The 22,350-nt window shown below is 50.1% G+C and overlaps 1 protein-coding gene across 1 annotated transcript in view; it reads right to left on the bottom strand.

Annotated features, from left to right (window-relative positions):
* Window positions 1-10,014: 10,014 nt before the first annotated feature.
* Window positions 10,015-22,350, bottom strand: part of APCDD1 (APC down-regulated 1) — a 32,537-nt gene continuing 20,201 nt past the window's right edge. The window contains exons 4-5 of the mRNA XM_052660269.1: window positions 12,150-12,471; window positions 10,015-11,951 (exon numbers count right to left, since the gene is read on the bottom strand). Of these exons, the coding sequence (XP_052516229.1) occupies window positions 11,500-11,951; window positions 12,150-12,471 (774 nt within the window). The 3' untranslated portion in view covers window positions 10,015-11,499. The remainder of the gene's footprint in view (window positions 11,952-12,149; window positions 12,472-22,350) is intronic.

Here is a 22,350-nt window from a genome sequence, read left to right as displayed (position 1 = left end):
ATACATGACCACTGGAAAAACCATAGCTTTGACTAGATGGACCTTTGTTGGCAAAGTAATGATAGGACATGGAAATCCCTCGCAGCTGAACCTTGTGGGCAGCCAAGGGCTTTGGGGCTGCAAATCCTCCGTAAGTACTGCAGTTACCAGGCTCCAGCACATGCCCGTGGGCAGAGGAGAATGTAGCAACTCCAGGGGCTGGGTACCCACCTTCCCTCCCCCTCCATCTGCTCTGCTGATGCTGTGCCACCCAGAGAGGGGAACGTGGGGCAGTAGGGGGATGTAGGGAGGAGGAATGGGATGAAGGTGAGGATGGCTCAGCCCAGGGGCAGCAGAAACAGAGGAGCCAGGCCTGGAGGGCAGGCAAGGGTCTTTGCTTGAGGACTTGAGCTTCTCATAATCTGCCTCTGGATCCTGACCTGGAGTCTCCAGAGCAGTTAAAGTCACCACAACTGAGACAAATAATTTTGAGTGACATGCTTTTCCCGTGGTTCTTTGCAGCTGCTTGGAAAAAGAGAGGAAAAACCAAAAGCAAAAATGTGGAGGGGAAAGACTGCCAGCCAAGCCTCCAGGACCCTCTGCAGAGCCAGGACCTGGGCTTTAGTTCCTGTGCTGGTGTGCCACCACTCAGACAGCAGGCTCCTGCCAGCTACATCTGCACCCTTTTCTTGCTTTCCACGATTCTGGTTTCCCTGTTTCCAGCTCCCCACCTCCCTGGGGGCCACAGCCTGCCCATAGTGTCCCCACAGGCCCAGCCCTGCCCTCCGTGTTGACCTGCTTCTGGACCGGCTCCCCTCGGTCCTCTCCCCCGGCCTTGTTACCTCTGGAAGGATGCTTCGGGGCAGCCTCTTACAGACTTGGTGGGCTTTCTACCACCCACCAGGTGTCGTCCTGGGGACAGAAGGACAAGTAAGCTGGCCCTGCTCAGAGCCAGCAGGTCAGCTGTGACCCTGGTGAGAACTGAGTGGGTCTGTGGACGATTCTAGGAAGAGTTTCACATTAGCAATGATCGACTGACTCTGACTCCCCTGTTTCCAGGGGTCAGTGCTGACCCTTGGTGAACCCAGCACGATCCCATGCCCAAGGCGGGGGTGTGTGAAGAGCCCCCAGGGACCCGCCTGAACACAGAGGCCCCTTGGAGCAGCCTTGACTCTCCAGTTCTAGAGCCTGTCTTCAGAAGCTGTAGCATTTATTGCTGTAGAATTGAAATTCTGTGGTTTTGAATCTTAAGTCCAAGACGGGACCTATAATTTAGATAAGCATCAACCAGCCAGCAGTGTGTAGTTGAAACTACAGGCTGCGTCTTTGATATTCCAAATAGACTCTCAAATCAGCCCTCTTACTGACTTACAATATTCTATGTCTTCTTTATTTTAAAGAGATAGCAACTTAAGCTTTCCCTTTTTCAGTTTACCAAGACTCTTGGGTTGTAGACAGAAGCCCTCATCGGAAGCACAGCCCCCTTTCTGCCCTGTCCCTCTTCTCCCGCCCCACCCCACAAGGACTGCCTTGTGGTCAAGTGCTCTTGGCCCTCGGGGCCCAGCGTTGGTCACCCTGCTGTCCAGGCACCGACCAGAAAAGACACAGATCTTCACCGTGTTGCTAGGATGATCTGTACACAGTTCCAAGATGAGATCCCCCTTCTGCCTCCTGGGTAAGGGGTCCCCTCTCTGTTTCTCAGGCTAGCACTGGGTTTCCCTGTGCCGAGGGGCACTTACAGTTACTGTCTTTGCTCCTGACGATAGCTTTAGACAGAGAATGAGGGTAACATTTGTCTTAGAAATAATGCCTGGATGTTTTACACAGAACCAAACATTCTGAACTCAAACAAAAGACAGCTTTCTGAAGCCAGGGTTCTGCCGATTGCCAAGGCCATGATGAAATCTGTTTACACGATGTTCAAATTCTGTAATATTCTGTAACTTTGAATTCCATCTGGGGCAGTTTTGAATCAAACCAGGCTCTAAGGTGGGTGGGGGGGAACCAGACGGCACATTCACTGTTTACTCTCTAATCCAGCACATGTTTGCAAAATACTGGGGATCCAGGTGTGGACAGTGTGGGCCAATCAGCCCGGCCCCTTCTGCCAAGGGCCTCCTTCAGTAGCAGAAGTGACAGCTGTTACATAACATTAGAAAAAATGACAAATATGGAAAGTGCTACTGAACCTAGTGGCTCAGACTGTAAAGAATCTGCCTGCAATGCCACCTGGGTTCGATCCCTGGGTCAGGAAGATTCCCTGGAAAAGGGAATGGCTACCCACTCCAGATTCTTGCCTGGAGAATCCCATGGACAGAGGAGCTGGCTGGTCACAAAGGAGTCCATGGGATCGCAAAGAGTGGGACACGGACATGACCAAGTGACTAACACTTTCACTTTTACTGGGGAGACAGAACTTGCCAGGAGGTGGGTTGGGCGTGGACGTAATCTCAAACAGCTCAGGAAAGTGTTAGGGAGACGAGATCCTAAGGACAAGGATAAACGATGGGTAAGGCAGCCTCCAAAGCATCCGAAGCGCTGTGTGCTCCGCCTGTGCTCAGGTGTGGGCGTGGCCTGGGCACTCAGCAGTGATGCTTTCAAGATGGTGCAGGCTCCGTCTGAATCCTCAAAGTTAGCGGAAAAGATGGAGAAATAATAATAATGTCATAATTAGGAGGAAAGAAGCATCTGGGTAACTTTGGTGTTTTTCCCATGTGAAGTTTGCTCTTCAGAATGACCGGTGTTTGCACAATGGGTAAGCGGTGTGTGCACAGAGGGACTGGCTCTGCAAGTACGATGCAGCGAGGAAACACATTTATTGGGAGAAGGAAATGGAGAAAGGGGGATGGCTGCAAATAGAGAAACAGTCTAATTTGGGTTAACTCGCAGATTGTAGCCAGTTCCGGGGAGGGCCGACTGCTTCTCAGAGTTGCAGAAAAACAAGCAGACCCACCCTGCAGTCCTGGGCTGGCTGCTAGTGATGACCTCCATCCCAGCTCACACGGGAGCAGAGTGCGAGGAGGCTATGTAGATGCTCCTTCAAATTCACTTTGAACTCATTTAGGGGCCACTGCCTTCTCCTCCAGTCTGGAAATCAGCTGGAATCCAGCCAAGAAGGAACTTTACCTCCCAGGAAAGCCTGGGCCAGGAGCTTGTAAGGCAAAGAGAAAACTTTGAGATGCAAAACACAAACGTGCACACACACACCTCTTAGGAAGAACAAGGATTTCCCAGAGAAGTGGCTTGCACTGAAAGACTTAAAAAAAACTCTCTGCAAGAAAACAAGGAAGAGCTGCAGGAAGAGGGAGAAGTGGGAGAGATAGGGGAATCCTCGGGTCAGAGCCAGGAGGCCCATCGGTGACAGGGTGGCTCAGGGGCATGCCTGGTGCCCACATAAACTAAAAATCCTCTCTTCGGTGTTTCTGATCTGACAGTCAGCTGACTCTTCAGAAAGAAACACCACCCAGTGAGTGTTAGTCTCTCAGTTGTGTCCAACTCTTTGCGACCCCATGGAATGTAGCCCACCTGTAGGGGAGACTGGTGGGCTACATTCCATGGAATTCTCCAGGCACCAATACTGGAGTAGGTTGTCATTCTTTTCTCCAGGAGATCTTCCAGACCCAGGTCTCCTGCATTGGCAGGCAGGTTCTTTACCATCTGAGCCACCAGGGAAGCCCAGGGTTGATATACTGACGGGAAAGGGGGGCACTGTCTGGGCAGGAGGCATCCTGAAGATAAAAAAGAAGAAAAGATTCTCCACTGCCAACCACCTTGTGAGAGAGCTGGGGTGAAGGATGTGCCTGACTGGACTGGAGAGGGGAGACCCTTGGGGTTGGCCACATCAAGACCCCCTTGTGGTGGGGACTGTGAGGACCCCCTGATCGCCCCCTCCCACAGCAGTTTAAGCAAGAACATCCTTGGATATTTAAAAAAAAAAGGGGGGGGGGACACTTTCTCATTGAGGTTGCACACTAAATGGTTTTGCTCTCAAGATCTGGGATTTGAACTTGGATAAGCTTAGCAGAGAGGACTGCATGCTTGGGCATTTATTGACACACCTAGTAACAGGATCCCATGATTATGGTTCCCCTCTGGGGACCGAGTATTAAGGGGTCCTTGATGGACACGCAGCCTTGTGTAGCAAAACTGGACTTTTTGTTACCAGGAGACAGTCTGGTTTTCATTAGCACATAATAACATCTCACTTTTATGGGAGGTTTCTTCACTCCTTTTTCTTCCTTAGATTTAACTGAAGGATGAAAGTCCAGTTTTGCTACACAGAGCCCAGGAAAGGAAGACCCCCGTGTTTAACACAGTAATCAAACATGAAAGCCATAGACTTCAAACGTACACAAAAAAGAAAATGAGGTTTTCTAAAGATCCCTGGGCCCATGAGGATAATTTCAGATGGACTCAGGGGTTTAAATTTAAGAGACTTCCATGCTGGGACTAGATGTGGGGCAGACCTGGAGTCTCTTCTAAACAGTGCACAAAGGGGCACCCAGCTCAGCAGGTAGCATGCAGAGACTGTGGAGCTTCTGAAGCCCTGAGCCAGAATAATGTGCTAGATAAACTGGGGGATGAGTGTGTGGCTCTTCTTTATTGAACAAGTGTCACGAGGAGAATCTCTCTCTCTTTCTCTGCTTCCAGAAAAGGTTGTTCTTTTTCCTGAGTCATTAATTTGTTCGAGTCACATGACATTTTGTCACATTACCTCTTTGGCTTCTAGAAAGCCTGACATTAACTGTAGCTCCCCTCTAGCGAGGGGCTAAGATTTGCGAGCACATCCTGAGAACAACCAGGTCACATCTGGATTGTTCTTATTTTTGTAGCCTTCGATTTTGTTTGCCCAGATGCACTCAGCTATTTTTATATTCTATTCGGTCCCCTTGAATTGTAGGTATTTCCGTAAGCTGCCTTGACTCATTTTTGGAATAAAGTGGGATAAAAATAAGTAAATAAAGAAACATTGATTGCAAGTTAAAGAACTCAAATGATTTAACCGTGCTAACCTAATGCAGTAAAATCTAAGCTAAGGCAGTGAGAGCAAAGCCAAGAATACAGATTTTCAAAAGCATAAACAACGAAGCACTAAGATAAGCAAAATATAAGTTTATAACCACTCCTCTATGCTAAGTACAATCACTTGCTATCAGACCCAGGTGATGTTCCCTCTTTTATCTTTCCCCGGAAAGATGTTAAATTCTTGAAGCTTCTGGTTCCACATGGAAAGGAAATCCAGTGGAGGTGACTCCAGTGATTCCCAAACAGGCCTTGCAATTAAGTGTCTTCTGTGAGCTTGTGATGAGCAAGGAATCTGTCAATGGTAAAATATTTTAACAAGTATCTTCATGCAGCATCTGTTACTTTGTGGATTACATTTGATGATGGCCGTAGATGCCAGAAGCGAGGGGGGGTAAAGCAGACATTGGAATAGCTTCTAGACACACACAACCAATATGTACACAAATTATTTCTTTTTAAAAAACTTGTGATTTCTCTCGAGGTTCTTATAGCAATGGTTTGCTGCTGCTGCTAAGTTGCTTCAGTCGTATCCGACTCTGTGCGACCCCATAGACAGCAGCCCACCAGGCTCCCCCGTCCCTGGGATTCTCCAGGCAAGAATACTGGAGTGGGTTGCATTTCCTTCTCCAATGCATGAAAGTGAAAAGCAAAACTGAAGTCACTCAGTCGTGTCTGACTCTTCACGACCCCATGGACTATAGCCTACCAGGTTCCTCCGTCCATGGGATGTTCCAGGCAAGAGTACTGGAGTGGGTTGCCACTTCTTTCTCCAAATGGTTTGTTGAGTCCTGACATTTCTACACCATGCAGCATAAAAGAGACAGTTTCAACTTCTAAATATTTAAGGACCTCAGTGACAAAAATGAATGCCTTAAAAAAAAAAAAAACTAACATATTGGTTCCACCAGCGTTGGTGTTCCTTGGTGGCTCAAATGGTAAAGAATTGCCTGCAATGCAGGAGACCCGAGTTTGATCCCTGGTCAGGAAGATCCCCTGGAGAAGGGAATGGCAACCCACTCCAGTTTTCTTGCCTGGAGAATTCCATGGATAGAGGAGCCTGGTGAGCTACAGTCCATGGGGTCGCAAAAGAGTCAGACATGACTGAGAAATTAACACTTTCAGCTGTTTTCAGAGTTGGTCTAGACTAGGGGAAGTACTGGTGCTAAGACTATTTTCATTGGTCCATCTGTATCTATGATATTTTATTCAGTATTTTTAGAGAATTGTTAATTACAGAAACTGAAACTTAACTAAATAAGAAAGAACGGAGAAGTGATTTGCAGCACAGGGTCCAAATCATATTAGGAAAATGTGAACAAAACTCTACCAAAGAAGAGACCTGGGGAGGAGTTGTTTGGAAGCCTGTCAAGTGGAGAAAGAGTAATTCCTTCTGAGAGACTTAGGATCATGGGTGGAACTAGGATCTAATATTCATCCCAATGTTAGAATCTTTAAAGAATTATAAGTGTTGAGAAATGGAATGACATGCCCTGACAGTTTCAGCAATGACTCTGGAAACTTTCAGGCTGACCCCGGATGTCCTCATGAGTTACCACACTGGCTGGGGGCAGGGAAGGGTCACCACATTGAGTATATGATGGAATGAGACAGATTCAAAACTTTCTTTGAGTATAAAATCCCCTATTTATAGCAACATAACTGTTATTCCTAAGTGGTGGCATTAGTCTAATGATCAGTTTACTTAATGTTGGTCATGCGAAAATAAGTGAAGAATAATCAGAATAAGTGTCTGAAGCTTAGAGTAACTGATGTAAGTCATAGCCCTGCCCGGGGCTGTGGCAGGACCCCCAGAGAGGAGCAGTTGGGTATGCAGTCAGCCTGAGGAGGGCGCTGGGACCTCATGGACCTAACAAGAGCAGGTTGAATACCTGTTTCATTTCATTTCTTTATTTTATACTGGAGCATAGTTAATTAACAATGTTGTGTTACTTTCAGGTGGACAGCATGAATTAACTGTTTTTAAACTTGTTTGTTCATAGTTGTTTGCCTGTGTGGCAGAATTTTGCACAGAGCTCCTATGAGTTTTTAGTTGTTTTAATCATCACCATTTTCTTCAATATTCCAATGCTTTTGGAGTGAATTGCAACGGAACAGGGAACTTACGGCTCTCTGTGGTCTGGAAATGTGATGAGACGAGTGAAGAAGTGTGCAAGATACCATGGAATCGAAATCTGTATCACCCCCTGGGGAGAAGGGCTACTCCAGAAATAGAGCACATGTTTTGCTGTATTTCCAGCCAGGCCGCTCATCTGAATTCATATTCACGGCTTTATTATGCTGAAAATGACACACGACTTCTTCAGATCTCTGGCCCAATCATCACTTTGATGTCTGATTTATTGATGCACAAAGGACTTGCCTTTCAAGTTTGTTATCTCTCATTTCAGTGGAATTTTTCAAAGTATTAAGAAACTAGCTCCACAGGGCCGTCTACCCAGCTGGAAGTTGGCACAAGATTCTGCAGTGTTATTGGTGCCCCTGGCTATTTCCTGCTATTTAGTTTCAAGCTAATAAGGAAATGCAGAGGTTGGCTAGGTTGCTGTGAATGCTGTGGGTAGACATTCGTGCTGGAGCACACTCAAAGGGGGTTCTTCAGAGAACGCGCTTTATCGCACCAGGGACTCTGTTTTCTTGGCTACTGAAATGAATTTTGTTTGGAAGTCAGAGCTATTTCTCATCTTTGACCAGCTCTTTTGTGAAGCCTACCCTTCCATGTTTATGCCATCCATTTCTGACATCATCCACTTGTTTCCATGGCAAAATTACTCAAAGAAAAGAAAATATAAAATAGAATATTTTTTGGAGAAATGTCTATTCAAATCCTTTGCCCATTTTTTTTTAATGTGGACCATTTTTGAAGTCTTTATTGAATATTGCTTCTGTTTTATGTTTTGGGTGTTTTTTTGCCCCCAGAAATGTGGGATCTTTCTCCCCAGTCAGGAATTGAACCTGCACCCATGCATTGAAAGTGCAGAGTGTTAACCATTGGACCACCAGGGGAGTCTCCATTTGACCATTTTTATAAAGAGAGTTTCTTGCTTTCTTTCTTTTTTTTTTTTTTTCCCCTGCTGCTGTTGGGTTGTAGGAGTTCCTTTTGGAGATTAACCCCTTATCAGATAAAAGGTTTGCTATATGTTCTTTCATTCCATAGGTTGCTTTTTCCCTCTATTGATTTTTTCCCTTTGTTGTGCAGACGCTTTTTGGTTTGATGTAGTCTATTTTTAAATTTTTGCTTTTGTTGCCTGTGCTTTTGGAATTATATCCATGAAATCACTGCCAAAGCCAATGTCATGATACATTACCCCCATATTTCCTTCTTAAGAATTTTACCGTTTTAGGCCTTATGTTCAAGCCTTGAATCCATTTTGACTTGGTGTTTGTTTTTCTGTTTTGTCTCTGGTGTAAGGGTCCAATTTCAGTCTAGTGTATATGAATATTCAGTCTTTCAAATGTCATTTGTTGAAGAGACTCTTCTTGCATCTTCCTGGCACCCTCGTGTTAACAGAAGATCAGCTGACTGCAGAAGTGTGGGTTTATCTCCGGTCTCTGCTCTGTGTATCTGGCTTTGTGTCAGTGCCACGCTGAACTGTGGCTTTGCAATATACTCTGAAATCAGGAAAAGTGATTCCTTTAGTTTTGCTCTTTCTCAAGATAGCTCTGGCTACTCGGGGTCCCTTATGGTTTCCACATACATTTAAGGATTGGTTTTCCTATTTTCCAAAATAAATACCAGGGATCTAGTATGTGTTACAGGGATGGGACGTACCATTTACAACAGAACATCACAGGGTTTGTGTGGATGGCTGTGAACATCATCGCTGTTTTCAGCAGGATGTTTAGAGTTGATGAACTAGAGAACCGCACTTCTACTGTCATAAAATTTTCCTTCAGCTGGGAGCCTCAAGGCCTGCACTCAGGCTGTTTCCACCTGGTGTGTATGTGCGAGGCCCCATCAGAGAGGTCCTGGGCTGCCCGCCCTTCGAACAGAGCTCCTCCGTGTCGGGAAGCATGGGGTCACCCCGATGGGCGGCTAGGCATGGGAACCCTGAGATGGACCATTCAGGGTGGACAATCCCAGCAGTGCTGGACCCTGCACCTCTGGGATGGACAGTGGTGCTTGTCATGTCTGAATGAACCCCCTTTGCTCTGTACTGGGGACACTGGGACCCTAAAAGCTCCTTCTTGAGTCCTGGGTCAACTCGGATTTTATACAGTCTGAAGCCCAGGTCACACTCAAATTGTACTGCTGTCCAAGAAGCAGCTCTCCGAGCTGCCTGTGACCAGCCTGCTGCCCAGGATGAGATGTCCAGTCCCAGAGGCCAGCGACGCCGAGGAGAGCCACCCAGTGTTCATGCCCTGCCTGCCCCAATCTCGGAGTTACAAATATGACCAGCTTTTAACTTCGGGGCAGACTGGCCAGCGCCTGAGTGCAGATTATGGAGTATTTCCAGCTTCTATGGAATATTCTAGAGTCAGCCATTCCTTCCTCAGAAACAGCACCTTGGCCTTAAGTTAAATTTTCCAATTTTTGAAACAGAATGACTGTTAAAGGATAGGCCATTGTGTTTCTTCAGGGTGATGGAGAATCTCTTAAAATAAGACAATCTTCGTAGGCTACCCAGGCAGCTTAGTTTTAGGACGTGAAGTATGTGGGTGAGACAGTGAGTGACAGGCACAAATCCAACTGATGATAATTTGTGAATAAATTATACTAGTCATTCTCTGTCATGATTTGTAGTGGGTCAGAAAGTGACAAGACCACATGAATGTCATCTCATCCCTAAAACACATACATACCACACACTATACACACATTAAAACCTGTGTATTGGTGTATATGTGCATATGGGTGTGTATATATGTGTGTGTGTACACATAGAGTGTACTTTTAAACAGTGTGAACAGCTGAGTCCACCTGAGTGACTATAAAGCCAACACTTTTACAGTAAATCACAGAGGTATTCTGTAGTGAACATAGTTTGGTTTTGTTTGTTGTTTTGCATAATTTTATTATATCCTTTAAAGACAGCATTAGTGTTAATTAAATAGATCCACAGGTAAAATGTATATTGTGGGAGTATCTCTGACATCTCTGTTTATTAAACTGGGCAGACATTAAGTTAGTACTTTCATTGGAATAACCCCCCTCAACCGCATGTAAAATATCATCTAAAGACACAGCACTGTGGTCCCCCATGCCCGCTTATAACTTATCACCACAGCGTCTCATAAAGGCAGATCTTAAGTACAGGTGGGACTCTTGACCTCAATCATGGTTTGCACGCCAGCTTCTAGTTATGTCCAGGCTTTCTCTCGGTGACTCACACTTCCCTCCATGGGTCTCTCCTGGCCACCACCTTCAGTGTTCAGAGGGCACATTTCCTAATAAGCCACAGCGACTCGTGCAGCCTCACAGACTCTGTCAACGGTGCCCTGAGACTCTCTGCAGTGACAGAGCTGGGTCAGCCCAGCCTGAACCCTGAGCAGGGTGAATGGTCTCTGGGGACCCGGCTAGGACGCCCCCACTGCCTCCTCTGGACAGACAGGGCCATGGCACCCACACGTGATCTCTGAGTCTTGGTCTTTGAAGCAGCAGAGATGACAGAGTAAAGCTCCAGGCACCAGTGAGCCAGGACAGGGTCCCCCAGAGAGGAAGCCAGACCAAATGGGCACTGCGTCACCCGGGTCATCCTCCCTGAACTGTGGCTCCTGTCTGTCTGCAATGGGAAGGGTGCTGATCCACACCGCCCCACCCCATGCCTGGGCGGTAAGAGTGATGAGCGTCCAGTAGCCAACCAGGGACCAGCACAGACCAGCACCTCCTTTCCCAACAAGCTAAAATGACCATTGTTTAAATGACTCTGAAACTTTAATTACAGATACTTTTCAACATCTGAAAGTGTGGATTTGTTCTCTTTCTGCAGAAAGGCTGGCACGGTTGTTCCCTTACACCCATGTCTTCTCCTGCTCCCCTGTCTCTTCTTTATGAAAAAAAACATGTCCGGATCACAGTCCCAACCAATTCTGCTCTGCATCCCTGGCTGGGAACTCAGAGAGCAAAGCAGGTTCACAGGAGCAGGAAACAACTGCAGAGAAGCAGCAGGAAAAGCTGAAGCCGGAGCTCCACCCCAAAACGCACAACGATGGAAAGGAAGAAGAGAAGACAGTGGAGCCCTTGCCCCACTGCCTCTGCCAAAACGCTCGCCCGAAACCCTCTGCGGTCTTAAAGTGCAATTATATGGTGAGGACACCCAGGCCCAGGACCCTACTGGATGGAGTTCAAAGCTGAATCTTCAAACAGCTCATGACTCAGGCTGGGCGGGCTTGGGGGCTGGGGTGGCAGGCGGGTAGGAGCACCATTCTCAGCCGCTCAAGTGCATCTGAGGAAGAAGTGTCTCTTCTTTTCATAAAGAAAGTCTGTAAATTGTAAGGCATCCTGGTGTGGGGAAAAAAAAAATCACACCCTCAGCACTTCTAGCCGAGGCCGAGCCAGGGTAACAGAGTCCAGAGGCCGGTGAGCCCAGCCAGCAGCAGGGGACCTGGGCTGCTCCTGGGGGCCCAGCTGCGGTGCCCGTGCCCCCCAGGGTCCTCAGAGAAGTCCTCAGGCCTGGGCGCCGATGAGGCGCACTGCACCAGGGGCATCTGGTAGGATGTGGCTCTCTTCTCGGGCCGGTCCGGGCTGGAGCCGTCGCTGGGTCTCTGGCCATTGAACAGTAGGTAGCGGCCGCGGGTGTCCCGCTCCATCTTGAAGATCTCGTACTCTGTGTGAGGCAGCCTGATGCCCAGGGCCACGCAGCCGTTGGTGTGGGTCACATCCTGCTGGACGCCCACCTGCCAGGAGCCCTCGGCCCCGCACTCATTCCCGCTGAAGACGTTGAGGAGCGAGGCCGTGGCCGCGTCCATGGGGGTGACCTTCATGTGGTTCACTGCCAAGGAGACAAGACGGCATGACACGCGGCTGCTGGCGGCACCACGCCTCACAGGCCCCTGCTGTCAGCCCACCCCGCAGACCATGGCCCACAGGAGGGACCCTCAGATGGAAAGGGTGCCACGCATGGACGTGACCAGTGGCCACCCCAGGCACCCTGCAGGCACCACCAGGGGCAGGGCGGGGCGGGCCCTACCTTTGAACACGAACTCTGTGCCGCCCAGGACCCTGGCGGAGTGCACGCCGCGGCTGTAGCGACCCCTGGCGTAGAGGGTGAAGGTGGGGTGCTTGCACACGGGGTCCGAGTAGTGATAGTAGTGCCCCTCCCAGCTATGGTTGTTGTCGTGGAAGATGAAGTGGCGCGTCAGGAAGAGGACCTCGGGCCGCACCTCGCAGCGCTGGCTCACCCACTCGCCGTGCAGCCCCACAGTTAGGTCCGCCTTGGGGGGCAGCAGGGGCGGCCGGTGCTCGTCCGAGCGGTGGATGATGCGGCAGGCGACGCAGGCGTGGTCATGGTTCTGCAGCCCAGACACAAGGTGGGAAGAGACGGTGTCCAAGAGGGCAGTGCAAACACACAGCCTCTGCCTCCCCCAGGGCCCCGTGCCCTGTAACCAGGGTACCTGAGGGCTCCTGGGGACGTGTGTGCCCGCCTGTTCTCACCAGTGCACACTTGTGTTGGCTGATGGTAGAGCCAGGCCTAAATATTTCAGCTGTGATATGAAGGCCCTTTGAAAATCCTGTTTCATCTTATTCCATACCACCTGTCCTGGACACTTGATGTCAAAAAGAAAGGCTGGCACCACCTTGCTCAGTTAGGATGGGTACTATCAAGACCCGGCTTCCCCAGTGACTCAGCGGTAAAGAACCCCACCTGCAATGCAGGAGACATGAGAGACCCAGGTTCGATTCCTGGGTGGGGAAGATCCCCTGGAGGAAGGCATGGCAACTCAGTATTCTTGCCTGGAGAATCCCATGGACAGAGGAGGATGCTGGGCTACAGTCCATAGGGTCAGGGCTGAAGCGATTTAGCACGCACTATTAAGACTAGCAGAAAATGAGCCTTGGTGAGGACGTAGAGAAACTGGAACCCCAGTGCACTGCTGGTGGGAATGTAAAATGATGTAGTTGCTTCAGAAAAGAATTCACTTAGGACCTGGCACCCTGCTTCTGGTTTATACCCTAAAGAACTGAAATCAGGGCCTCAAAGAGGAATCTGTTCACCCATATTCATGTCAGCACGATTCACAATAATCCAAAGGCGGAAGCAACATTGTGTATCAGTGGCTGAATAAAGAAAATGTGGTCCAGACATGCAAAGGAATAGGATTCAGCCTTGAAAAAGGAAGGGGATTCTGACACATGCAGGTTTTTACATGGATAAACCTAGAGGACATTATACCAAGTGAAATGGACTGGTCACAGAGGACAAACCCCGTATGATCCCACATAGAGGGACCTCAAGTGGACAAATCCATGGAGACCAAAAGCAGAACAGAAGTTACTGGGGGCTGGGATGGATGGAGAGGAAGGTCATACAACAACCCGAATGTCCTTGACATCACGGAACTGGATGCCTAGACGTGGCTAAGATGGTACACTTTGTTACCTGTATTTTACCACAATTAGATTTTTCCACAGAAAATAATTATGAGACACTAGAAGGAAAAAGGCTTCCGAGGTGGCGCTAGTGGTAAAGACTCCACCTGCAAATGCAGGAGAAATAAGAACCACAGGTTCGATCCCTAGGTGGGGGAGATCTGAAGAAGGGAATGGCAACCCACTCCAGTATTCCTGCCTGGAGAATCCCATGGACAGAGGAACCTGGCAGGCTGTAATCCAAGGGGTTGCAGAGTCAGACATGACTGAAGAGACTTAGCATGAACACACACACAAAAGGAAAAAAGCACTCCAGTTGCCGTGGGTGACTCGGGGTGCTGTGTCATGAGGGGAGGAGTCTCCGAGAAGGAGGGCATGAGGGCTTGGCCTCAAGGAGGCAAGAGCAGAGGCCAGGGAGGATGTGGGCACTCCTGTACCCACCTGTATCCGCTGGCCCGAGGTCTGGACAGTGTGCCAGCTCTTCGTGATTCCTGCTTTATGGCTTTAAGCCATGTAATTAGTGTGAGAGCAGCCACTTGTCTGTGGGGAGTGCCTCTTTGCCTGGGCCTGCCTTGGGGCACCAACATGGATCCTGCACGAGTGCTGTCTAGGGCTGCAGCTGAGAAAACCCCCTCCGAGTAGGGGCCTCAAGACTGTCAGCCATGTGGATGCTGTCTGCCTGGACCAAGGCTCGGGGTTCATAGAAAAAGCTGAGGTCTGGGAGTTGGGAGGGCAGCTCCGTGACCAGACAGATGGCCATTGCCGGCTGCAGGACCCAAGGCACAGGAGGCCCGTGGCCAGGGCTGCCCCCCCAAAATGGGCATCCTCTCTGCCCCTCTTCCCACCACGTGGGTCTGTAAACCCACCCGGGCTGCCAGGTGCCAGCCACACTAGAAGCCCACGTGCACGTGACTGCCCTGTGGCGGGAGGGTGACCCTGGCCCCGCCCCCGCCTGGGGCCCACCAGGCACAGCTCCTAGCCTGCAGGCAGGACTGACAGGTGGTTGGTCACTCGGCAGGCAGGCACTTGTTCTCTGGGCAGAAATCCAACCTCCAGGCCTTTCCATCCCTCACACTGACTCTGAGAGGGGCTGCCCTTGAGAGCAGGCGGGCAAAGGAGGGGACCAGGGCATTCCAGTCACCCCCTCCACACTCTCCTTCCGGGACAGCATGATGCCCACTGACAGTCCTTGTGCTCATCAGTGGAGCCAGGCGTTGTTTTCGGGAGAAGAGGTTTGTTTGGGGCTTGAGGAGGAGATCCAATAGGCAGCACAGAGGCTTCTCTGTCCCAGGCTCCACGTGTGTGTGCACGTATGGTTTCCTGCCCAGATCTCTGAGATACACAAGAAAGTGCCCTACAGCCCGGGGTCAGCAGGGGGCTGTCTGCAAGCCACCACAAGGACACGGACCGGAAGGACACGTGCACACAGCCTACAAGGGCTTCTTTGCACAAAAAATGATGATTCCAGCCATGGCAGGAGATCCAAGGGCCAGCGACTGCAGCTGGGGACTGTAGGAAAGTTACCAATCTCCATGTCAATGTCCCCACACATAAAATGAGGACTGTTATACCTGCATAAATGCTGTAGGAAATGAGCACAGATTAAGGCAGGTCCCACTCTGTACGCTGAGAATGGCTGCATAGAGGAGTTTCGGCGAGTTGGGGCTGTGTGCGTGCATGGCCCTTGGTAGGAAGACCAAACAAATAGCATGTCTCCTGCTATATGTGCTACGATCTTTCAAATGCATGATAGGATGAAAAAAATAAATTTAGTTGAAAGAAAGCATCACTGAATTCAGTAATTTTGCCACGATGTATTTTCTTGTAAATTACTAGGAAATGAAGATTTCAAATTTTTTTTACCCCAAAAGGGGGTTCTGATACACAAAGTCTGGGATGGAAAGCTAATACAATGCCTGTAACATCGTATGAGCTCCCGCATCCAGGAAGTTAGCCCTGTAATGGCTAGTAAGCGTTATTGTGAGCAGCACCTTGATCAAACTATACCTGCTGTCCCTGCTCCCCCACTCCAGTCCACAATATCTGAGTGAAACCAGCCCAGTACTCAGACTCAAGTCTCTGAGATTTCATAAATGTTCTGATGCTGGTGCCTATTAGCAACCATGCCAAGTGGTGCAGGAGACACCCTGGAAAGAGAGAGAACCCTCTGAGAGCACACACTAGGCTGCTTCCAAAACACACGCAGGAGCGACCGCTTGGCTACTCCCCTGGGAGCTCGCCAGCTGGCAGCCTGCTGACTGCTCCCCCACTCCTGCCTAAGAGCCAGATCCTACGCAGCCCACGTGCACTGCAGGTCCCGACAGGCTGACCCAGCCTCCACTTGCTTGCTCCTGCTTCCACCATTTGGTTTGCTATCTGGGAACTTAAAAACATCACTTGTGACCACTTCATTTCTGGCCATTCTAGGAAGACACGAGCCTCAATCCCTGAAAAGATCTGTTTGTTTCCTCAAACACCAATACCATTCAGGAAGTGCCCAGAATTCCTAGACTGGGCGGATGGGGTGGGAACAAGGGGTCTTCATTCTTATAAGCACTGCTCTGATGACACAAGGGATCAACTGCTCTTCAGAAAAGGAACCAGCTCAGAGGAGGGGGCACTACTGTGGGGCCCAGGCTGGTCCATGCCCAGCACAGTGGTGTCCGGTGTTTTTCTTTAAGGACGACAGTCCTAAACTCCGAGATGAGGACCTGGCTAAACTCTGGTCCCTACATGTGAGTGAGGGTCCTGACTGAACCATTTCTGGTTGGCAGCAGAGAAAGGCAAGCTAGGTAGTTTTGGAGAAGCTGGTCATCCATCAGCTGGGAGGGAGTGGGAGGAAGCTGGCCCTTGGGTATTGATCTTGCCAAATTTGTAAACTAGTTACTTGACTTCATGCATCCTAAGTTGCTTCAGTCATGTCTGACTCTGTGCGACCCTATGGATTGTAACCCGCCAGGTTCTTCTGTCCATGGGATTCTCCAGGCAAGAATACTGGAGTGGGTTGCCATGCCCTCCTCCAGGGGATCGTCCAAATTCAGGGATTAAACCCATGTCTCTTACGTCTCCTTCATTGGAAGGAAGGTTCTTTACCACTAGTGCCACCTGGGAAGCCCCTGTAGTGGTAAAATATACATAACATAAAATTTGCCATCAAAGTGCATTCACATAGTGGTCCAATCATCACCACCAGCTGTCTCCAGACGTCATCTTCCCAAACTGAAACTCTGTCCCCCCTCATTCGAGCCCCTGACAACCAGCATCCTACTGTCTGTCTCTACGAATATGTATGACAACTTGAGGTCCCTCATATATGTGGGATCATATAGTCCTTCTCGAAACTGGCTTATTTAACACAATGTCCTCAAGGTTCATTCACATGTCAGCCTGTGTCAGAATCTCCTTCCTAAGGCTGAGTGGTACTCCACTGTGTGCGTGCACATTTGATTGAGCCATCATCTGCCGGTGGACATCTGCACTGCTTTCTCTTGTTCAGTGAATGATTCTGCTGTGAATGTGGCTGTCCAATATACCTCAGACCTTGCTTTCAATTCTTTAGGGTCAATACATGGGATTGCTGGATTGTAATTCTGTCTTTGGGCTTCCCTGGTGACTCAGTGGTAAAGAATCTGCCTGCCAATGCAGGAGACACGGGTTTGATCCCTGGGTTGGGAAGAGCCTCTGGAGGAGGACATTGCAACCCACCCCAGTATCCTTGCCTGTAGAATCCCATGGACAGAGGAGTCTGGTGGGCTACAGTCATGGGGTCGCAGAGTCGGACACGCCTGAGCGACTGAACAACAACAATAACTCTGTGTTTAACGTTTTGAGGACCTGCCATACTGTTTTCCACAGCAGCTGCACATCGTACCTTCTCACAAAGGTCCGCATTTCTCTATATCCTCACCAACTGCTACTTTCTCCTTTCTTGGTAACAGCCATCCTAGTAGGTGAGAAGGTGGTGACCCACTGCAGTTCCCGATCTGCATTTCCCTAAGGATTAGAAATGCTGAGCATCTTTCATGCGCTTATGGGCTAATTTGTACATCTTCTGTGACTGTGCTACATGGCTTGCGGAACCTCAGCTCCCCATCCAGGGACTGAACCCGGGCCCTGGCAGTGGAAGCCTGAAATCCTAACCACTGGACTCCCAGGGAACTCCCCTTACTCATTTTTTAATTGGGTTTCTTTTATTATTGTTGTTATTGAGTTGACTAGTCACAATTTTAAACAACTCTTGCAGTTGGTATTAAGAAACGAAATGTCACAAATGAGTGTGGGATTTCTGGCTTCTCGATGGACACTGTCAACAAGGGGACAGGTTCAGTCATGGTTGGATAAAGGGAACAACTTTCTGTCTTGTGGACAGGATTTTTTAAAAAGTTCTGATTTGCGCTGTTAAGTGTGCTGTTAATTTTTTTTACCACCATCCTTGGCTTGAATATTGGACTTCCCTGGTGGCTCAGATGGTAAAGAATCTGCCTGCAATGCAGGAGACCCAGGTTCGAAGTTCGATCCCTGGGTCGGGTAGATCCCCTGAAGAAAGGAGTGGCAACCGACTCCAGTATTCTTGCCTGGAGAATTTCATGGAAAAGAGAAGCCTGGTGGGAAGTCCATGGGATTGCAAAGAGTTGGACATGACTGAGTGACTTTCACTTTCACTTGAATAAAACTCAAAAGACCTACTGGAACAACCGTGGGGAAGCAGAAATTAAGGCTGAGATACTGCCCCAGGTGTGAAATTTCTCTTTTCCAAGATGCTTTTCTTTTTTAAAAAAATATTTATTTATTTGGCTGAGTCGGGTCTTAGTCACGGCACTTGGGATCCTTCCTTGCAGCACAGGACTCTCTAGTTGCGGCAGGCAGGCTTAGCTGCTCTGTGGCGTGTAGGATCTTAGTTCCCCAACCAGGGATCAAACGTGTGTCCCCTGCATTGCAAGGTGGATTCTTAACTATTGGACTATCAGGGAAGTCCCCCAGATGCTTTTCTTAAATAGCAGGCTTTCACAATGACTAAGGGGGAAGAGCGTTTCAACCTGAGGAGTGACCTGCAGCAAGAAATGGGTTGGGTGTCTGTAACTGAAGCCATAGGCCCCACTCCCCACCCCTGGAGGCTGGCAGTCTGTCTGGCCAGGCCGGAGCAGCGCTCAGACCCCGCTCAGCCTGGTTACCGCCGGGCAGGAGCTGACACGGGTGCCGAGGGATGAGGACTCAGCCGCACAAAGATGCTGCCTGGCAACCCCGTAGCTGTGATGCAAGCACCACGGAGGTGCCCAGCTGGAAGGACAATGGGAGACGGCGAGAGAGGCTCGGCTGCTCCTCAGTCCTGTGTGTGGCTGCCAGACGCTTCTGGAGCAGAGTCGAGGGAACACTGCGTCCTGGAGGTAGGATGGGGCATTGGGTGTGTCCCCTGGGGAACAACACTGAATTTCCTAGAAACAATTTTCTAGGAGGTTTAGAGTCTGAGCAGTGAGCTCCCAAGGACCTTTCCTGTAAATCACACAAGAGAGAATCCTGCCTCCAGCTTGCCATTGCAGACACACTGCGCCCAGACCCAACAGCTGGATAGAAAGATCCTTGAGAAGACGGCTGGCTCTTCAATACAGATGACTGTAGGGGAGGTTTCAGAAGGAGCCCTGAATTAACGTTTACTTGGTTGTGTCCTAGAGCATTTAAAGAGCTGAAGGCGACTCATCTTCACCGTCGAGTTTGCCATGAAGGCAGTAGACCCCACGTCTGACCCCTGCTCCGTCCTCTCCCCGCAGCTTGGCCAACACCCTGAATGCCAGGACTCGCCCCGGACTTCCCAACAGTTGACTTCCTGCACCCGGGAGCTCATGCTGTCCTCCCAGCCTCCTGGCCTTTTAAGGGATGAAATGCTTACTGCGTGCATGGTCCCTGACAACAACAACTTCCTGGTCTGCTGACTCCCTGAATAAAGCAATCTGGCACTCAGGAATCAAGAAAAAAAAAGAAAAAGAAAACACGTTTCTGCAGACACAGTGGAGGCCAGCAGCCATGCGTGGTGGCCGTTGTGTGATAACGCATTTCTTGGCCCCGGGGTGTCCACCTGAGCAAGCCCTCCAGAGTCCAGAGCCCATCAGCTGATCCCATCACCACTGGGCCGAACCCAGCCCCAGGGGCAGGGTCACGGTTCTTTACAGCAGCATCCTGAAGGTAAGCCGGCTTCTGACACTGTCTCAGTCTTGACTCCTTGAATGCCCCGTCCTCGACTACCTCTTCCAACTCCCATCACCTCCGCAAACCCCTTTCCTTTCCCTGCACTGGCAGAAAAGACCAGGGACTCGGATTCTTCTGTGAGCTTCTGGATCCTTTTACCAGTGTACCTGTGACACCCACTCACGCCCCACCGAGAGTCACACCAACCACAGGCCTAAGGAGAGACCCTTCCTGCCGCAGACCCGCCTCCCGGAGCTGGGCAGAACACCTGCTGTCCACGGCCACATGGTCCAAGGTCCCTGGGATGTCACAGATGTCACAGTAAACCTGTATTTCTCACATGCCCTGAAGAGCCTTGGAAAGATAAGCTCCCTCCAGACAAATGGCTGTTCAAGCCCAGAGGTCTTCAGAGAATGCAGGACAGAAAGCACATGGGAACCCCTGCTTCCTCCCAGGGCTCAGGCAGCCCCAAAACATGCTGCTGGGCTTCTTCCTTGCCAGGCAGCCCCGCCATCACATTCCAGGTCAAATACCTCAGGCACGTGGCTGGGGAGAGTGGTCTGGTTTGCAGACACCTCTCTGATTTACGATGCTGTGGCCTCACCGGCCTAGGGTTTTGGAAAAAGCCCAATTCCGTTTGCTTGCAAGCTTGATCCTGAGGCCCTGGTGTTTCCAGCGACCCCAGCAATCTTTGCTCTAATCACTTTTGATTCTGCCGAGGAAAGAAGGCGCCTGGCTAACCCTCCGCGGCACAGGAATCCAGGCAGAGGGGAACGTGCCCTGAAGCTGAACTCGACTCAGGCTGAGCTTCTTCTTTCAGGGTTACTTTAGGGGGTCCTGTTTTTCTTTTTAATGAAAAGTAGCCAACTTCATCCGGAAGAATCCTCCCAGGGGGCTCACCTGAGTCTCTTCAAACATCGTGTATTTGCCGAGGGCTCTGAACCTCACAGCAAAGTTGTATAAAGCTAAGAAAAACAAGCTGATTTAAATTTTCTATTTTTACACGGTGTCCTGTTTCCAGAGGGGCTGAAACGAGTGGTTTTAAACTCAATTTAGCATTTAAGCTAATTTTCAGCCAGGTCTCTAAGGACTGGCGATTAGGGGAGGTGAAGGGTTCAGATGGGGGGCGGCTGGGCCTGTGGTCTGTCCGGAAGCACCCCTAGCCCCTCCTTTCCCAGGCGGTTGGAGGGTGTGCCTGCGGGACCCGGTGGGCAGGCAGTACCTAGGGCTCTGGAGAGGCCCCGGAGGCCAAGCCCATTGACCTGCTCTCCTGGCCCGCCTGGGGAGGGATAGCAACACTTCCTGACCACTCGCTAGCGGCGGGCCCAGACGCACACGCCAGGGACAACGGGAGAAGAACGGGCCTTTTCAGCTCCCCGAGCCACGGGGCCGGGCTGGCCTCCGCAGAGAGCACAGCCCAGGCCCTGGACACCGGCCCGCGTCCGCCCAGCCCCGCCACCACTTCATCTGTGGCCACCGTGCTCCTCCGAGCCTCGGAGTCCTGCCTTTTTAGAATTTGTTTTGAGTGTGGTAATGAGTTTGGATAGCGTAAGATCTCAGCACGTCTGTCCTTGGCTGTACTGTCCCCTCCTCCTTGTTCCTACATTGCAGAAACACCAGGTCCCTGGTCAGCCTACCTTCTTCTTCTGTTGCTAGTTTTACACACGATATCACACTCTTCACACTGTTAAATACCTTCCTTTGAAACAAAACAAACAACAAAACAGTGTGTCCTAGGTAATCTCTATGGTCCAAGGCTTTCTCCACCCTTAGCGTTTCTTTAAGGAGGAGAGGGATCGTGGCTTGGGGTTTTCTTCCCTGGTGGCTCAGAGGTTAAAATGTCTGCCTCCAATGCGGGAGACCCGGGTTCGATCCCTGGGTCGGGAAGATCCCTGGAGAAGGAAATGGCAAGCCACTCCAGTATTCTTGCCTGGAGAATCCCATGGACGGAGAAGCCTAGTAGGTTACAGACCACGGGGTCGCAAAGAGTCGGACACGACTGAGCGACTTCATCTTACCTTCTTAAGCATTTGGGGAAACATTCCCTGCAGAAAAGGGAAGAGAAAACAGGAGGAGCCACCTTACAGCCTCGTCATCGCTTGGTGGCCCTCCTTGGCCACCCTCCCTGCAGAAGCCACCTGCCCCGAGGGCTCCTTGCTGCAGGCCAGGTGGGCAGCCTCTCCCAGTGTCTGACAGTGCTCTGCATGTCAACCCCATCAATTCTGCTTCTTTTACAGAAAAGATTTAGTTCCAGAGGTCAGAAAAACACTGTCAAGCCCGCAGCTGGTGACCCCGGGAGGCCTGGACCCTGGGACTGGCTCCATCTCCAAGGTCCACATATTCTGCAGTCTGTCCAACATTGTCAGAAAACAAAGCCTCGACTTTTTTTATGAAAATCCTAAGAAGGTCAGCCTCATAGCTGCCACCCTCCGTCCCCACACTGACATGTCATGACTCACTTCCGAGATGTGTGTGCTCCAGGAGCTGGGGTATGAGCCTGGCTCTCCCAACAGACAGCAGGGCTTGGTGAGGGAAGTCAGCCCAGTGAGCACAGGAATGGGGGTGCCTCGCTGGAGCCACCAGCTCAGGAGCAAGGATTTACCCTTTAACTTTGTTCTAAG

This window comes from Budorcas taxicolor, chromosome 22, assembly GCF_023091745.1.
Source record: "Budorcas taxicolor isolate Tak-1 chromosome 22, Takin1.1, whole genome shotgun sequence".
Classification (NCBI taxonomy): domain Eukaryota; kingdom Metazoa; phylum Chordata; class Mammalia; order Artiodactyla; family Bovidae; genus Budorcas; species Budorcas taxicolor.
Note: the sequence above shows the minus strand (reverse complement) of the source record. Positions and strands in the feature narration are given on the sequence as shown.